Source organism: Rousettus aegyptiacus, unplaced genomic scaffold (assembly GCF_014176215.1).
Source record: "Rousettus aegyptiacus isolate mRouAeg1 unplaced genomic scaffold, mRouAeg1.p scaffold_m13_p_15, whole genome shotgun sequence".
In the NCBI taxonomy this organism is placed as follows: Eukaryota; Metazoa; Chordata; class Mammalia; order Chiroptera; family Pteropodidae; genus Rousettus; species Rousettus aegyptiacus.
Window position 1 is genome coordinate 1,223,330 of NW_023416290.1, and position 16,236 is coordinate 1,239,565.

General features: G+C 55.4%; 2 protein-coding genes across 25 annotated transcripts in view; one reads left to right on the forward strand and one right to left on the reverse strand.

Moving 5' to 3' along the window:
- The window catches only part of RMDN1 (regulator of microtubule dynamics 1), a 37,383-nt gene extending 31,067 nt beyond the window's left edge, over window positions 1-6,316 (forward strand). For 5 of the 7 annotated variants that reach the window (XM_016153149.2, XM_036232765.1, XM_036232766.1 and 2 more), the window contains 3 exons: window positions 357-442; window positions 1,352-1,437; window positions 2,051-6,316. The gene's annotated coding sequence lies outside the window, so the exon portion shown is untranslated. The remainder of the gene's footprint in view (window positions 1-356; window positions 443-1,351; window positions 1,438-2,050) is intronic. The other 2 variants (XM_016153151.2, XM_016153148.2) reach the window with 2 other exon arrangements.
- The window catches only part of WWP1 (WW domain containing E3 ubiquitin protein ligase 1), a 63,482-nt gene continuing 47,656 nt past the window's right edge, over window positions 411-16,236 (reverse strand). For 15 of the 18 annotated variants that reach the window (XM_036232756.1, XM_036232760.1, XM_036232754.1 and 12 more), the window contains 14 exons: window positions 15,727-15,781; window positions 15,555-15,639; window positions 15,293-15,421; window positions 12,948-13,023; window positions 12,771-12,842; window positions 10,980-11,068; window positions 8,049-8,208; window positions 6,376-6,509; window positions 6,143-6,283; window positions 4,727-4,847; window positions 4,062-4,166; window positions 2,746-2,842; window positions 2,463-2,535; window positions 1,745-1,844 (listed from right to left, as the gene is read on the reverse strand). In XM_036232756.1, the coding sequence (XP_036088649.1) occupies window positions 1,745-1,844; window positions 2,463-2,535; window positions 2,746-2,842; window positions 4,062-4,166; window positions 4,727-4,847; window positions 6,143-6,283; window positions 6,376-6,509; window positions 8,049-8,208; window positions 10,980-11,068; window positions 12,771-12,842; window positions 12,948-13,023; window positions 15,293-15,421; window positions 15,555-15,639; window positions 15,727-15,781 (1,437 nt within the window). Of the gene's footprint in view, window positions 1,845-2,462; window positions 2,536-2,745; window positions 2,843-4,061; window positions 4,167-4,726; window positions 4,848-6,142; window positions 6,284-6,375; window positions 6,510-8,048; window positions 8,209-10,979; window positions 11,069-12,770; window positions 12,843-12,947; window positions 13,024-15,292; window positions 15,422-15,554; window positions 15,640-15,726; window positions 15,782-16,236 lie in introns of all 18 variants that reach the window. The other 3 variants (XM_036232763.1, XM_036232750.1, XM_036232764.1) reach the window with 3 other exon arrangements.

Sequence of the window (16,236 nt, forward strand, 5' to 3'; positions counted from 1 at the left end):
CTGTCTGCCCTCCTGTGCCTCGCCTGGGACAGGGGTGGGCCACGTTCCAGGGTCATTGCACTGCTGCTGGGTCCCTCAGGAAGTTGGCCTGGGCTCTGTGTTGCCTAATTTGGGGACAGTGATTTCTTGCCTGGGGAGGGGGACCAGCACCCTGGAAACCCTGTCTTCAGCCAAGTCTGCTGAATACTGCACTCACACACCTCCACTGAGTGACAGTGACTTGTCACAGCAAAACATCTAGCAGTGGCTGGCACTTTGTGTCTCAAACAAGGTATAACCTGAGTAGTACCTTTGAAGATTGGTCTCCTTCTGTTACCTACTCTCTCGTATACATTAGTTTTGTTTTAATTCTTTAGCTTGAAAATAACCGGTGTGAGTGACTGGGATGCGGGAAAGGAGTCTGCTCAGCCTCGCGGATCACGGCCTTTATTGCATCGTCACTGTGAGTTCCCAATGGAAAGGCACAGCACAATCTTCGTTAATTTATAGAAAAATAAAATTTTGGCAAAACAAACTTTAGGGAAAGTAAATTGTATACTAATAGTTTCATTATGTACTTAGTGAATTATGTTACAGATAACATTCTAAGATGTCAGCTCCATGGTTACAAAAATTTTTTTAAATTAATTTACAGTCCATATTGAAATGATACAAATTTGTTTTATAGTAATAAGGAAGCCCAGTTTGCTAAAGTAGCATTAATATCATTCACATCAGATTTGTTGTCCAGCAGATGCCCTTAATAATGAAAAACGATTGAAGATCTAGGACAAAATAATCTCTAAACAAAGGGGGGAGGACCAAAAGATTTTTTATATGCTTAATTCTGGTACATAGAATTTCATGAATCGAGATGTTCGAACACTAATAGAAAGTCCTCAGACGGCTGTGCAGCTCTTCAGTCCACCTGGTTTTACAGAACCAAAACTTGAACAAAAAGTATAAAAGTTCACATTACCTTTTTCATGTTCCTAAGTATCAAATTGCATCAATTTACTATGAATTGAATTTAAAGAGCATCCCATTTAAAAACAAAAGTTTAGGCGTGCCTGATTCTTTTTAATTCCACAAATACCTAGCATCCCAAAGTAACATGTAAACCGCTACGCTTCTCACTTCTTTCCAAGCTCTAGAATAAACTAACGGGTACTGGACCTAGTCCACGACGTTCACGTAAGCAGTGTCGTTCATTCTTTGACTGTGTTACTGGTACAGCAAAGAGGGGAAACGTTGAACTAGTTTAAAACAAACGGACAGGCTAAGCCCCTGTCTCCAGAAAAGCCAGCAGCATTTTTTTTTTAACATACTCAAAGTAAGATTTGGCCTAAGCCCTTGATACCTTTCTCAACAGCCATGCGACTCAACACCCTTAGGAGATGTCACAGGAGGGAGAGGAACACGGAGCAATTTGCGCTTTTTCCCTGGATAAGAAACAAGGTAAAGCAAACCCACACCGTTTGAATGAACAGCGGTCATGTTTAATACACTCGGGGCTCTATAAAACTAGAGCCACCACCGTGTATGTCTAGATACATAGATGCTTATTTAACATAGAATGATCTTTTTCCTGCTCAGTCACTTCAAGGGAACAATAAATAAAGTAGAAAGGATGAATTCTTTTGCATATTTCTCTGGAAGAACGGAAAACATTTAGAGACGTTTGGAAAAGTCACTAGAGACAAACAGGTGACACACCGTCTAGGCGGTTTTCCGTGGCAGCGTACTTAGACGCGAGGCGAGACCGTCACTCTTGTCCAAAGCCCTCGGTCTCCTCTATGGCAAACAGAAGTTTCTCCTTCAGTTGTTCGTAGCTCTTATAAGGCGGTAGATCCAAGCGATTAAAACTGAACAAAGACAAAGTCACATGTCTTCAATGAAACACTGAAGAGGTTTCTAATATTTTTTAAAATTACATAAAAAAAGTACATAAAAAATTTTGCAGTATTCCTACACTTTAATATTAACGTACCTAAAACTCCAGGGGTCTCGTAGGTTCCCCTGCCTGCACCTCCAAGGTCTGTCATTCCCCACACCCCCCATGTCCTTGCAGTTTCTTCAGGGCCTCTGCAAACGACCCTTTACGAAGAATGCACCTGCCGCTTCTCCCACAGACGCTCCACCACGACCCTCCCTGGGACCCTGCCCGTCCGCCTCACTTCCTAGAAGTGACCGAGTTAGTTATTTGCTTGGCTGTTTGTTGCCTGTGTGCCCTTCCCCAGGGGTGCAAACCCCACAGCAGATGGAGCACGCGGTCTCCCCTCTTACGTAGCAGACACTGAGTACTTGTTAGGTCAGTGTCACCCAACTAGGGACCCTGCTGAAGTGTTCAGTTAGGCGGTGCCCATTAGTCTGTTCTCTGAGTGACATCCTGGCCACTCTCGTGAATTAGCAGTTATGTTAGCACTTATATTTAAAAACCAGAAGACTGGCTTTCGCCCCGTATCTAGGAATCTTAAACTTACCATGTATGGCTTCTTGGTAACCAGGTATCTTTGCCAACTTTTTCAATGCAGAATTTTTGAGGCCCATTACTTCCTAAACCAGAAAAATATGACAGAATGTATCCAATCCTTTAAACTTTTTGTTTTTAACTAAATAACAGAACATGTCACACAGTTTTATGAATGTCACTTGCTCCTGCCTAGCGAAGGGCCTCACAGCAGCAGGGGCCACCCGGGCCTCCCTCGCCGTTAAGGTCTCCCTCCTGGTGCAGACGCCCTCCCGAGGGCCGAGGCCCGCACTCACCCATGAGCTCCGCGAAGCCCCCCAGGGGCAGGCGGCAGGTCCCCGTGACAAACTGCAGCAGCCGCATCCTCACTTCGTTGTCCGTCTCCTTCACGAACTGCAACGATCAAGTTCACCTTAGCGCTCCAGCCGCGAAATGGCAGGCGCTCACATCATGCCTAAGTTTCTTCCACAAAGTTAAGAATTAATTTGAATAAGAAATTTAACTGAAATAGTACAAAAGACACGTGACAGAACCAGTACCGGGCCAAGGGCGCAGGGAGGCCGCCTCTGTCCCCCTCGCTGTGCGAGCTCACCCCGAAAGGCGGCAGGACAGGCGCTGCCCTCAGTGCTGAGGGCGACGCTGTCCCCACCACGCGTGTGAGGAGCCCGGCGGCGTCTGAGCTGAAGCCGCTGACCGCCGCCTCCCCAGCGCTGCGCCCCGCACTCAGAAACCCGGAGGGTGCGTTCCAGCGCGCCTTGTTCACTCTTCAAAGAGGACGACACAAAGGGTAACGCAGCATGCTGACCTGAGGTGGGCGGAGCAGACTGGCCAGGGGACAGCCGTGCTGAGCACACGCACCGTCAGGACACAGGGAACGGCTCTGTTGCCAGGTCCGGCACAGAACGAGCCCCTCAGAAACCACAGCTGTTCACGGGGACACGTGGGCCCCCCAGTGGCAGCTCCTCGGGTTTACAGACACAAGCGCACACCCGGGGGAGCCCGCGGGGAGGGTCCCCGCCTGCGGTCTGTGTGAGGCGCCCGGTGTGTCAGGCCTGGGAGGGACTGTCACTGGTCTCTAGTCTGCGCAGCAGACGCGCTGGCCGCCACGCCCATCCCGATGGCGGACACGGACTGCCTTCCCCTCGACACCGCACGGAAACATTACATGCTTTCTGATTTTCATTTTTAAAAAAGAATGGTTACGCGGCAATAGAATCACAGAATGGCTGTGCCACAGCTTACACCAGGGGTGCACTAGCAGCTCCGGCACGCACCACGGTGCATGGTGACACGTGAGACACGACTCTACGTGTGTCCCCAAACACATGACACATCCTTACGAAAAGATGCAGTTTTTGGAAAATCTTTCTACACTAACAACTCAGCCTTTTCACCTGACAGTGAACCAGTTAAGCGACGTGAAACAGGTCAGTCGCTGAGTGGCTCAAACAAGTCTCGGTTACAGAGAGCGCGGTCCTCCTGGACATCGCCCTCGAGAGGGCTCGGCTGCCTGCGCACGTCACCGCCGGAGCATCCAGAGTCTGCTCCGACTGTCCGACTAGAGACACACTCCCCCTCGGCCTCTGGACCCGATGAGGACGGAGGCACGCACCTGCCAAAACCAGACGATCTGCTTGCTGTTCCTCGTGTAGTGGCGGTACACGGCGTTCCTCTGCCAGTCGGCCAGGTCGACCTCCTGCATGCCGCACAGCATCACCTGGGGGGCGAGCAGACCCGGTCAGCGGGGCCAGGCCACAGGGTGAAGGGGCGGTACAGTGTGCTCACAGCAGCCACAACGTGGGAGCACCCCAAATGTCACCCTAAATAAAGTGTGCACACAGTGGGACACGACTGGGCCTTAAAAAGGAGAAATTCTTCCACGTGCTGCAACTCAGCGGACCACGTGGGCATCGTGTGGCCCAGCCACAGGGACACGGACGTGCGTGACGCACCGTGCACGCACGTTGAAACGGCCGAGGTGACAAACTGCGCACTTCATCGCCAAAGAAAAAATAGTTCCTGATAAACTTGTAACAAGTCTAAATTCAGTGAGGACCACAAACAACTCCATCCTGACTTTAAGATCTGGTATCTGGGGCAACTCACTGCTTTCAGAGAATTCTTAGAATGAGCAACGGGGCTGCATCCACCGACTCGTGACCTTGCGCCACACCGTCGCCGTGGCCCAGGGGACCGTGGCCCGCTGGACGCGTGGAGGGGTGACAGGGCTCGGGGCCGGCACCCCCCCCCCCCTGCAGCGCGCGGCGAAGGCCTCACCTCCAGCTCCTTCTCATCAAAGTACTGCAGCCACTGGAGGGGCACGACCTCGTTGAAGCCGCCGAGGAACGCCTCGGTCTGCTCCTGCACGCCCCGAGAAAAGCGCCACTCTGCCATCAAGCTGAAATGAAAACGGCGGTTAGCAGCGGTGATCTGTACACGAGGCAAGAGGTTAGGCACAGCAAGCGCCCTAAATCCCTCCTGAGCGCCTCACACGCCCCTCACACGCGTGTGGTTCTGCCGCCTTGTTCCCAGTGGCCCACACTGGGCACAGCCGAGTGCCACCTAATAGCAGAAATGGCTTAAAAAACGTGACGCAGGCGCCGGGACTCATCCAGCTGTGAGAGAACGGGTTAGGTCTGTGTGGACTGACCTGGAAAAAGCAAGCCACAGAGTCATGTGTATCACACGATCCCACTGTGGCAACGATTGTAAAAGCGAACATAAAAAATCTTAAGGAGACAAAGACGACGGGGCGTGTGCCGTCCAAGAGGAGGGTGGACATGGTGGTGGCGTCAGCAGAAGCAGGTCCAACAGAGGCAACAGGTGGAGCAGCAGCAGAAGTCTGCGAGCCGTGCGGCCCTAACGCGGGCCGTCGGCAGCCCCCGGGGCCGGCAGACCACGGCTGCGGACCACGGCCGCGGGCCCCGCCCAGCGTGCAAGCCAGAGCGGCCAGTCTTCGCGTTTCCTTTAAGTGGTTGAAGAATAATAGAAAATATTCAAGGATTTAAAAACTACGAAATCAAATCCCACTGCGCACTAGCGGTCCCACTGGGACAGCCACGCGTGGTGACCGCAGAGGACGGCAGACAGCGGCTCCCGGGCTCTTCCTGGCGTCACCTCTGAGGTGCAGGGACCGCCGCACCACACGGGCCGTGGCCGCCCAGCCGGACGGGCGGGCTGAGCGTAGCCCTGGACGCCGCCCCCAGCCAGAAGTGGACAGAGGCGGCGCTGGGCGAGGGGTCACGAGAACCAGGAGGCGCTGGGGCTGCGCGGCTCAAGGGACAGGGGTCTGGAAGTGGCGGCAGCGGCTCGAGGGGCCCGCGGGCCGCCGGGGTCCCACACCCGGAGCAGTGCTCCTGACAACACCCCGCCCCCTCGCCGGAGGCTGTGTCCCCCTCAGTGTGTCCTCTGGACGGAGGTGACGGAGGTGAGATGCACGTGGCGAGGGGCGGTGGGGGAGGGGACGTGGCACGGCCGGCGAGCAGGCGCATCGGGCTGGGGGCGGGCGTCCAGCCGAGCTTGGAGCGCTGCAGGGCTCGCTCGGAGGTCGCGGGAACAGAGGACGGTGACGGGGGGTGACTGGGACGCGGTCCCAGGAGCTGACCAGGGGGGAAGCTGGAGCAGGCGGACGGCAGCGCCGCATGCTCTGCACGGCCCGGGAACCGGGGCCGCCGCGCGACGGGCACCGCTCACCCGATGTACTCGTCCTTGTTCTCCTCCGTCACCAGGATGTTGGCGCCTCCCAGCTTCAGGTCATGTGAAGTGACTTTTCCCAGAATCTCCATGTCAACAGAAAAGTACATTTCTAAGCCACATTCTTCAATGTTGTTGTCTCTGGGCGATAAAATATATATATACACACACTAATTAACGAGATATGTAAGTTGATTTAAAAAAGTGCTTTACCGAAAGATAAGTGTTTGCACCTTATCCAGATGAGGGAGTTATAAAATTCGGTGTCGATAGATTCCAAATCCTTAATGGTCAGTTTCTTGCTCAGCATACGCTTGTAGAATGGCAAAGAGAAACCAGTATCAATAAACTTGCCATGGAAAAGTGCCTGCCAAGGGAAACAAAAGCTTTACTTAAAACTTACAAAATAACGGTCTTTCTTAGAGCACAATGCTAATGGAGAAATCATGAGGCCCCGCAGGCAAAAAAAACCCAAAACACTTAACTAATTAGCATAAATTGTGACAGCTAAAAATATAAAAGGCTAAGCGTGAAAAGCTGACAGGTGAAATCCGTTTACCTGAGTCACTGAGCTCCCCATGTCCTATCAGTAAGGGGAAGAGGAGGACACAGGAGCTCGACCCCACCCTGAGGGGGGACTGACCCCTCCGCCCCCTTCTGGACCCTGCAGGTGCCCAGGCGACTCTGGGGGCTGCCCCTCCATCTGCCAGCGCTCCCCGGCCACGGGCAGCGTGGGGAGCCCCGGGCCCCTCGGCACCCTACTCGCCCCACCGCCCCCCCCCCAGCCACCTGCTCTGCCCCACGCTCTGATGCCATGACCTGGGGAGCGATGGCCCTGGCCACAGCCGGGCTCGGCTCCAAGGACCCGGCTTCCCCTCCGGTCCGCTCGGGGGTGCTGCTTCTCCCCGCGTCAGCAGACTGGAAGTGGGGTGCAGTGTGCCTCACCACGGACCCCTCCCCCCCCAGCCTCGACCTCTCTGGAGGTCAGTGAGACCCCCGGACTCGTCCCCTCGGCCGCCCTCTGAGGCGCACGAGCCTCTCCCCGGCCGGGTGCTGCCCCGCACGCCCTCACTGCGCCCCCGGCCTGCGCTTCACGCCCCGCCCGCCGGCTGCCTCCAGGGGTCCCACCCGTCCCGGAGCCTGCCCCCCACCACACTCGACCCGTGCGCCTTCGCACCGCCTTCTGGCGACGTGTCTGGCAGACCCCCTGGCCGCAGTGAACCCCGCTCTCAGCCCGCTCCCCGCCTGTGCCTGGGCGGTGGAACGTGCTGGGACGGGCGCCCGGCCACGTGCCCGGCTCGGTGCCACCCAGTGCTCGCCCACCCTGCGCCCCGCCCACGGCCCGCTCGCCATGTCGCCGAGGAGATGGCCGCCGGGAGGACTTCTGCGTGGCCCGGGCACTCGTGACCAGCACCCCGCCTGTCCGCTCGTTGTCAGGGTCACCGCTCCGCAGCCCCAGCCACTGGCCGACTTGCCCTCGCCCCCCGCAGGGAGGTGGGGGCCTCCCCCTGCGTGCCGGCCGGTCACTCGTCCACAGTCCGCCCTCCCCAGCGCACGCTTCCCTCGCTCCGTCTCCTGGGAACCGTTCTCGCGCACCCGTGCCCCCCCCCCCGACTCACGAGTGTCCTTCGAGTTCTCTCTGGCCACCCTTGTCCCCTAAACGATCGCACGGCCTCACCCGGCCATCTCCCCCCGCCGTGCACCTGTCCGGACCTCCGACCCGCTCGTGCCCTGGACGTGACCGGCAGCTGCGTCAGCTGCCACCGCCGCGCCCCGCTCGGGCCGGAGCCCTGTGCGACACGGTGCCTGCGTGACCGACACCACCGGCTGCTTTCCGAGAAGCTGCGAGGACGCCGAGGGGTGCGTGCGGTGTGGGCGAGGGACGCGGAGCGGGGGTCGGGCTCACCATGGCGATGAAGCGGCCGATGAAGCAGAAGTAGGCGAGGTGGTCGGGGTTGATGGCGGACGCGGGGTTGATCTGCAGGCAGTAGTTGCTCTTGCCCGCGTACTCGAACAGGCAGTACATGGGGTTCAGCACCTCGTGCGAGAGCAAGAAAAACCATTCTCTGGAAGGAAACGAGCCGAGGTTACGCCGGGCACGCGCGGGGACGTGAGCCTCACGCACACAGCGCCCTGCCAGCCCCTGCCCTGCCCAACGCCGGGCCGGGGTCCCCACGCGCGCCACGCTGCCGCCTGCCCTGTCCGGTGTCCCTGCTCCCCGCCGCGGCCTGCCCCCCCCGCCAGGCCGCCAGCTCCTCACAGGCAAAAGCCCCGTCTCACACAGACTTGTGCCCTCCGCCCTCGCGGCCTCGCAGGACGGATGCCCAGTGGGCTTTAAGGAACCATTTTAAGTTCACTGCCAATGCATTAAAAGTGGAAGTAGGTCTTTAAAAGTACAGCCTTTACACGGGATACACGTTCTCCAACGCCTCGCCACCTACTTCGCCTCAGCGGTAAAGTCCAACGCATGAACCCCGACCTGATGCGACACCAGAAACGGACATCGCCGCACGCGGCCCCGCTCGTCCCCGGGGCCCCGCACTGCGCGCGCCGAGCCCCGCCCCCGGTCCTCACTGCGTCCCCAATGACTCGGTGTCGGTTTTAAGGAAAAATCATTTCTGGGCACACAGCTGTCATCCTGAGACGACAGGGCGGGGGTGGCACGGGGTGAGGGGCATACCCTCCCCTGGGGGGGGGGGCGGCCACCGATTCAGCCATTTGAGGCCACGTGAGAAAGTGGGAATGAAGACCAGGTGATTTTAAAAAGCCAGAAATCTTGATTCTTAAGCATAATTCAGTGATTAATATTGTCAAGTAATTTTACAGTGTGACCTTGGAGAGGCCTGAAGGGCAGAGAGGGAAGAACCCAAACAACGTGACCTGAGAAGTGACAAGCACCGTGCCCCAGGCCCGAGCCCGGTCCCAACGGAGCAGCTGAACCAGGCCGGCCTCCCGCCGAGACGGGATGCAGGACGGAACAGACCCGGGGACAGCGTGTTCGGACACGAAATCAGGAAGTCACACTTCCACTTGCTGCAGACCACCGCGCGCAAACAGCAGCCCGGAGGGCTGCCTCGTGCCACCGCACCTGCACCTGACGTGGCAGAGGGAGAGGAAACATCCCGACTAGCAAGAGGCGAGCCTTCACCTTCCACACACCCTCCTCCACTCTCTCGAGAAACTAAGGGGACACAGAGGCTGAAAAATCATGAGACAACCGGTGAGCTAGCGGAGCCTAGAGAATAAGACAGCGAAGCCACTAAAGGAAAATCTCATTAGAAGCAGCAAAAGTCAGGGCGGCACTGGAAACAGGACATGAGGGCAAGTCTGAGAAAAATCGAAACAAACGGAAAAGCACAGAGATGAAGAAGATCGGAAAAGATGACAGACACATAAGAGAGACAGGACATTCCGCACACCTGCGACGATGTTCTGAAGAAAAGCAGAACAAATGGGACAGAAAAATATTCAAAGACGTAATTCAAAAACAGCTTCCTTAAATTAAGGAAGATCTTAACATGGTCCTTAAAAACATATAGAACAATCAACGATGAAATTAATGCACTTCAGGGAAGGGCTGTGTGGGCCGGGCTCCACGGCAGGGCACTGCGCAAGACACACGCGTCCCGGCAAGGCGCTGTGTGTGGGCAAACAGCGGAAACCACGACCGTAAACCTGCAAAGCTGCAGAGACACATGTACCGCCCTCGTGGACTCCCGAACACACCGGAACCAACACACGAATCGAAGAACTTCGGGAGTAAGAAAATCAGCTTGGAAGGAGCTGACCATATGCACCGAAACTGTCAAACTACAAAACCAAACCAAAACAGTTGAGGTAGATAAGGGTTCCAACAAGAATGCGAAGGTTTTAAAGTCAGACACTAAAAATAACGCCACATTTCATTTCTAAGACATACCTTTATTTTTAATGTCTGAACATTTCTTTCTGAAACTAAGAAATCACAGTAGCTGTGACATGAACGCTCACTGTGGTAGGCAGTGTTTCTTTTCTGACAAAAGCTTCTTAATAACGTTCCTGACGAGACAGCGCACTAACGCAACCCAAACACACGCTCACCAGCCGTGCCTGGTCCCACCTCCCTTTCTGCCAGTTGTGTAAGAACTGTGATTTCACAATTCTGCACAGCCGTGCAATATGAGTTCAAAAGGAGCTGCTTCTGTGAAAAGCGAGTCTAATTCTTTGGAAAGAGTTAATGAAAGTATTTTGCTAGAAAACTAAATTATTGTCAGATTAGGTTTGGGCAAAGCAATGGAAAAAAAACATTAAAAGGGGTTCCCACTTATTGCTTCACACGTGTCTACTGTTAACAATATATTTAGTGAGTGTGGAAAACTTTATTCTCCAAAGGACTCAAACTGGATTACAAACAAACATCAAACCAACATACACTGTTACAACAGCAAAAAATAAGAAACACTTTCACACATGCTGATCCACTGATTTTATCTCCATATGATGGAGTGCCGTGCGGCATTTAAATAAAGCGTTTTCGCTCTCTATGACACAGATGTCCACGACACACAGAATGACAATGTCAAGGTGCTATGTTGTGCACATTATACAATCGATTCTGTTTAAAAAACACAGCAAACTCGTACTATATCACACATATATACAAATTTATATATGTGCAGAGAAAATGTACAGGATAACCAAGAAAGTAATAATGGTTACCTCAAGAACTGTGTGACTTTTAAATTTTTGTTCTTAAAAATAATTCTAGATTCCTATTAAAAATATCTTTTCAAGAATACATCCATTGCATACAATGGAGATACACTATTTAAAAGCAGATATGTGTTTTTTATTTTACCTTGCTAAACCACCATAATCAAGTCCTTCTTCTCCTCTAAATATTACATATAATCGCCTCCTCAAGTCATAGGGTTTTAATGCCATAATCTAATTAAAAACAAAAACATGGATATTTAAACACTCATATACAGCACAAGTTTCTTCCAAAAACAATTCAATTTCAAGTTCATTTGTATTTTCAAAATTACACATTTTCTTATCTCAGATGACAAGGCCTTTAAAAACTCTTAAGATCGACTGATTTGTCCACACCCCGGGAAAGATGCGTCCCCCTCTGCCTCGGCTTGTCCCCGCTGTGCGTACTGAGCAGCAGCTCTACCTTGGCTCAGCGGCAGCAGAGGAAGTTTGACACAGAAAGCTTTAAGGTTAGAAAATATTTCCTTTCCCATCATTCCCCAAATGTGGCTGAAATCTTACAAATAAGTGACTTTTAACTTTTTCTGACTAGTAACACTTAATGAGAAACAAAAGACCTTGCTCTGGGTCCTGCTCAGGGCACACGTTCCATTTCTCAGGAGGGAGCGGACCCGGCTATAGCAAGGAATTATTTACAGGATGATGCTTTTATACATATGGTCGTACATCTTAAAAACAGAGCTTCAGCCAAGCTTTCATGATCCTTCATGGCTTATGCTAAGGTTACTAGTAAATAGGCTTTAGTTTCGGATAAAAATGAATCCCTCCTGCCACAATGGCGCCAGGACGCGGGCCGAGGCTGGCACGTGGATCAGGCCCCGCCCGCGACGGCCGGCCACGCGGGCAGCGGGCCGTCCTGAGCAGCAGCCGCGCCGGAGCCCAAGGCAGAGCACAGCCAGGCCGCGGCGAGCTGACGCAAACTCACTGGAAAAGGCTCGCACAGGGCTGCGCCCGAGGCTGATCCATTTGACACTTACGTCCCTGGCTAAGAGTTTATTAATTCAAACAAAAATGACTTGATAACAGCTGTGTGAAGTGTCCTGTTCAAAACCCGACAGCTGGCAGCATGGAGCGAGGGTGGGAGCATCTCCGACTTCGGAGGGCCGCTGTCCCTGTCCGGCCTGAGGCCCCCGTGCTCTGTACGTGTGCAGAGGGCTTCCCAGCTCGTCACGGGAGGGAGCAGTTCTCCACCTCAGCACAAAAAACTGACACTGTCCCGCCTGCTTATCTTTCAGTATTCTGCGCATGACTCAGGCGAGCAGACAGTCACGTCCGTGTCCCGCCCCGAGCGCTCGCTGCGCAGCTGCCCCGGGGAAGGGCTTCCCCAGGTGCTGGCCTGCAGAGCTCACCCCGTCAGGAGACGGACAGAATGCGGGGCCAGGGACCGCACACGGCCAGAATGGGGCTCGAGGGCGTGAGCGGGGCCGGCCGCCCGAGGCCGCGTGCTCAGGGGCGTCGCCGGCCTGCAGGAGCGGGCACCCGACACGGGGCTCCAAGGGCCTCCGTCTGGTCGCAGCACCGACACAGCTTGACTTTAGTTTGCTGCTATTATCAAGGCTTGTTTGAGTTAATAAAGTCTCAGGAAAGTAAGTGTCAAAATGTGTTTGTTCCGGAAGCCGTTTCGCTTCCTTTCGGCAGTCTCGTTCACGCAGAACGAGTCTGCCAGCCCGGCACCCTCGCCTGAGCGGCGACAGGCTGTCTCGGACGGCTGCTGCTGGGCCGCACTGAACGGAGGGACGGCGACGCCAGTGCGGGCGCGCGCGCTCCGAGTGGCGGGCTGCGCGGGGCTCTCGCCACGCCGGTGCGCGGTGCGTGGCCGGCGCTGGCCGCCGAGGACACACGGGCTGTGCTCCTCCGACAGCGTCGCCCTTACCTGCTGGAAGGAGTCTTCAAACAGCGTCTGCCGGGACACGTTGATCTTTACGTGACTGGGCAGTGCATTGGACTAAGGACAGAAACAACACCACGGTGTCACACCGGCCGTGGCAGACGCGTGTGCAAAGACAAAACTCAACGACTGTAACGTAAGATCTATTTACCACTGCAGTACCTGGCACAAGTAACGGAAGTGCGCGAGCTTCCACCTGAAGCTGCGTTCGTAGGCAATCTGTGGCCCACCTTTCGTTCTAGAGAGAAACAGAACAGAGCGCGTTAGTGCACGGGCTCGCTGGGGGCCGGACGCCCGCACGGAAGTGGACGTGCGGGTCCTGCCGACGGCACAGGACGGCGACATGCTGGGACAGACGTGGAGGAGCACTCGGCGGGCCGACAGAGGCTCGGGCGGTGAGCCCGCACGCCGCCCCGGCGCAGACGGACGTGTCGCGGATGGGGCCTGTGCAAAGCAGCCAGTGAGGTGAAACAAAGTCCATGCTGACGGCTCCCAAGAACACCTGGACGGTCCTCGAACCTGAGGAGGACGGAGGCTTTAGATGGAAGGGACATGGAAGAAACTTCTACCACGTCTTAAACCTGAGCTGAGACAGACGCTGCTGGAGACGGGAGCCAAGCAAAAGCGAATGAATCCCCAGGCAGAGGTGGCATCCGGGCCGCACGGCTCGGCGGTCAGTGAGGGAGGGCAGGGCGGGGGCCGTGCGGCCGGCTTGACAAACACAGCTCCGCGCCACGCAGAGGGCCCCGGCGACGCGCACAGGCACCGCGTGGCATCGTGGGGAACACACGGCAGGGAGGGGCGCGCGCTGTCGGGTGCCAGCGAACCCATTTAGCGCGTGACCACGGACCGCGCGGTGCGCGCCGGGCTCGCTCCCCGACAGCGAGGGCGTCTGTGAGTGGAATGGGGACACGGGCCTGTTCCTGTGGCGTGTAAGTGCCGGTGGAGGAGTCAGGACACCTGAGCGTCGTTCCAGAAGGGGTGACGTCCTAGCACTCCTGCCCCTCCCCCGGGAGGGCAAGCGGTGTGGGAAGGGCAGGGAGGGGTCTGCGCCCCCGAAAGGTGAGCAGAGCAGGCAGCAGGGCCGCGGCAGCATCTGGGGACGAGCGCGCACAGCAGCACAGCCGGGACCCGGCGGCAGGAGCCGCGGGCGTCGGGCAGCTGGGTGGCCACGACGCCGCAGCGGAGCGGACAACGGGCCCAGAGCAGAGACGAGGCTGACGCGCTCACAGGTCGGTGCTGTCAGCCCGGTTAGGAGCGGCTTTTCACTCTGATTGAGACGGAAGCCACCGAGGGCTTCCGTGCAAAGGAATCACTTTTTACTAAGAGTTTAAGAAAGTCTGTCTCACTGCTACGGAAGAGCGTCATCCCACGAGGTGGGGGCGGACCGCACTCGGGGGCTGAGACTGCGCGGTCCCCGCGCACGCTCAGCGGAGGTGAGCAAGGTTCTTCGCGAGTCGGGGGGGGGGAGGGAGGGCGGTTCCGAGGGTCCTGGCCCGGGCGCACTGGACGGCAGAGTTGCCGTGAGCTACGGCAGACGCAGCCCGGGCAGAACGGGTCACGGGAGGGACCGGGGAGCGGCTGAGCACGTGGAGCAGCGTCAGGGGGAACGCGAGCCGGAGGCGCACGGCGCGCCCTCGCACAGCGGCGCGGGGCAGGCGTGGCAGTGGCTAAGAGTCCAGGAGACCGGGGCAGGCAGCCGAGGACGGCGCTCTGAAGGGAGAGGAGGCCCAGCAGAGCCGACGAAGCAGTGAGACCAGGGGGCAGAGGGGACCCCGAGGGGTCAGTCCCTGTGGCACTCGGAATGAAAGCGGTGCCAAACGCTCCCGACGAGGCCCCGAGACGGGACCCGCAGCAGCCGCACTGGCACCCAGGGAGCCCAGGGCCCGGGCTGGGAGAGAAATCGGAAGCGGCGACGTGGGGACAGCGCTCAGGGCGTTTTCCTGGAAAGGGCAGCAACGAAAGCAAATTTTTACTGAATGGATTTGTAAGTTTCTTCGCCTTACAAATAAAACCTTGTAGGTTTTATTTTTAATCTAAAAGAAACAACAGCTGAGGAGAGAAATGAAGTAGAGAAAGAAAAACCAACAACGTCGGAAGAAAGATGCCCATCGCCGGACCCGTGAAGGGGGACCGAGGGCGGCTCGCCCTGGTCTGACACCGGCCCCGAGCCTTGCTCTAGGGTTTCTCCCAAGTTAGTCTTGCTCCCTTCACCTCAGGGGAAATAACGGCATCTTCCTCGAGGGGCCACCGGAAGACAGAACAAGCTAACACCTGTCACGCGCTCAGAACAAGCCTTTGCACGCTGCGATCACTACGTAAACGTCTGCTGCCCTCATCAGGGACTGCGGGCAGTAACCCGCTCTGCACCGAGGCAGGGCGCAGCCAGGAACGCCGGGCTCGTCCCCGGGTAGGTTTGCTTGATCTTCAAGTACGAGGCGAGGCTAAACGAGCGGCTGAACTCGACGCCCTAGTGAAACGGCACGCGGCACGCGGCTCCCACTTACACAGAGGACTTGCCGTTGCGAGGGTCCTTGAACGTGGTCGTTCTCGTGTTGTGGTCGACGAAGTACCTGACGCCCTCCCGCGTGTACCGGATCTCCCAGCCTTCCGGAAGGGGCTCCTCGTTCTGCAAGCTGGAAGGCGAAGTGGGGGTCACAGGGTGGACGCTCCAGGCACGAGGCCATGTGGACCGCGGTTTACTTGATTCGCCCGACAGACAGACACACTCAGGCGGGTGAGGTGAGCGGGGCTGTACCACGTACGTACCCCTGAGTTCTCGGATCTTCCCACTGGGTGGTTTTTGTGTTATGATTCACGAAGTAAACTCTGTCTGTTGAATCTACCCTTTTTTCTGAAAAATAGAAAAGAGCATTTAACAATGTGTAATATTTGCTATACGGACCTTCCAGATATTTTTACCAACAGCACATCTGCTTACCCCAGCCTGGTGGCAAAGGTCCGTACGGGTCATTCTCTGCAGCTAACATGGAAGCCTGATTGGAGAAAGGGTTGAGGGAGAAATAACATCACGGTATCTTAATATAAAAACAGATAAACTAAACGCTTGGCAGAATCACATTTATAATATTCTAAAAAACAAAGGAATGTGAATATAGTAATTTCAAGACACTAAGTCCTAAAAATGCCATTAGTTAAGAGAAGTCGATCAACTGACCATCAGTTTTTCTAAAACGATTCAGAAATACTATATTGACCATCAATACTTGAATCTCTTAGCCCCTCCATAATAATCTAAAAGCACGAGATGAGGTGAGGGACGAGAACACAGAAAGTTGTAGTGATTAAATGAGGCAACATATATTTAAGAACAGACAATTATTGCAGTTCTTAAAACAAATGCGTAATAAAGCCGACATTAAACTCCAGGATCGTCATTATTCAAATAAACTTTTTATCTTGGTATTAATGTCTTTTATATATTCATACC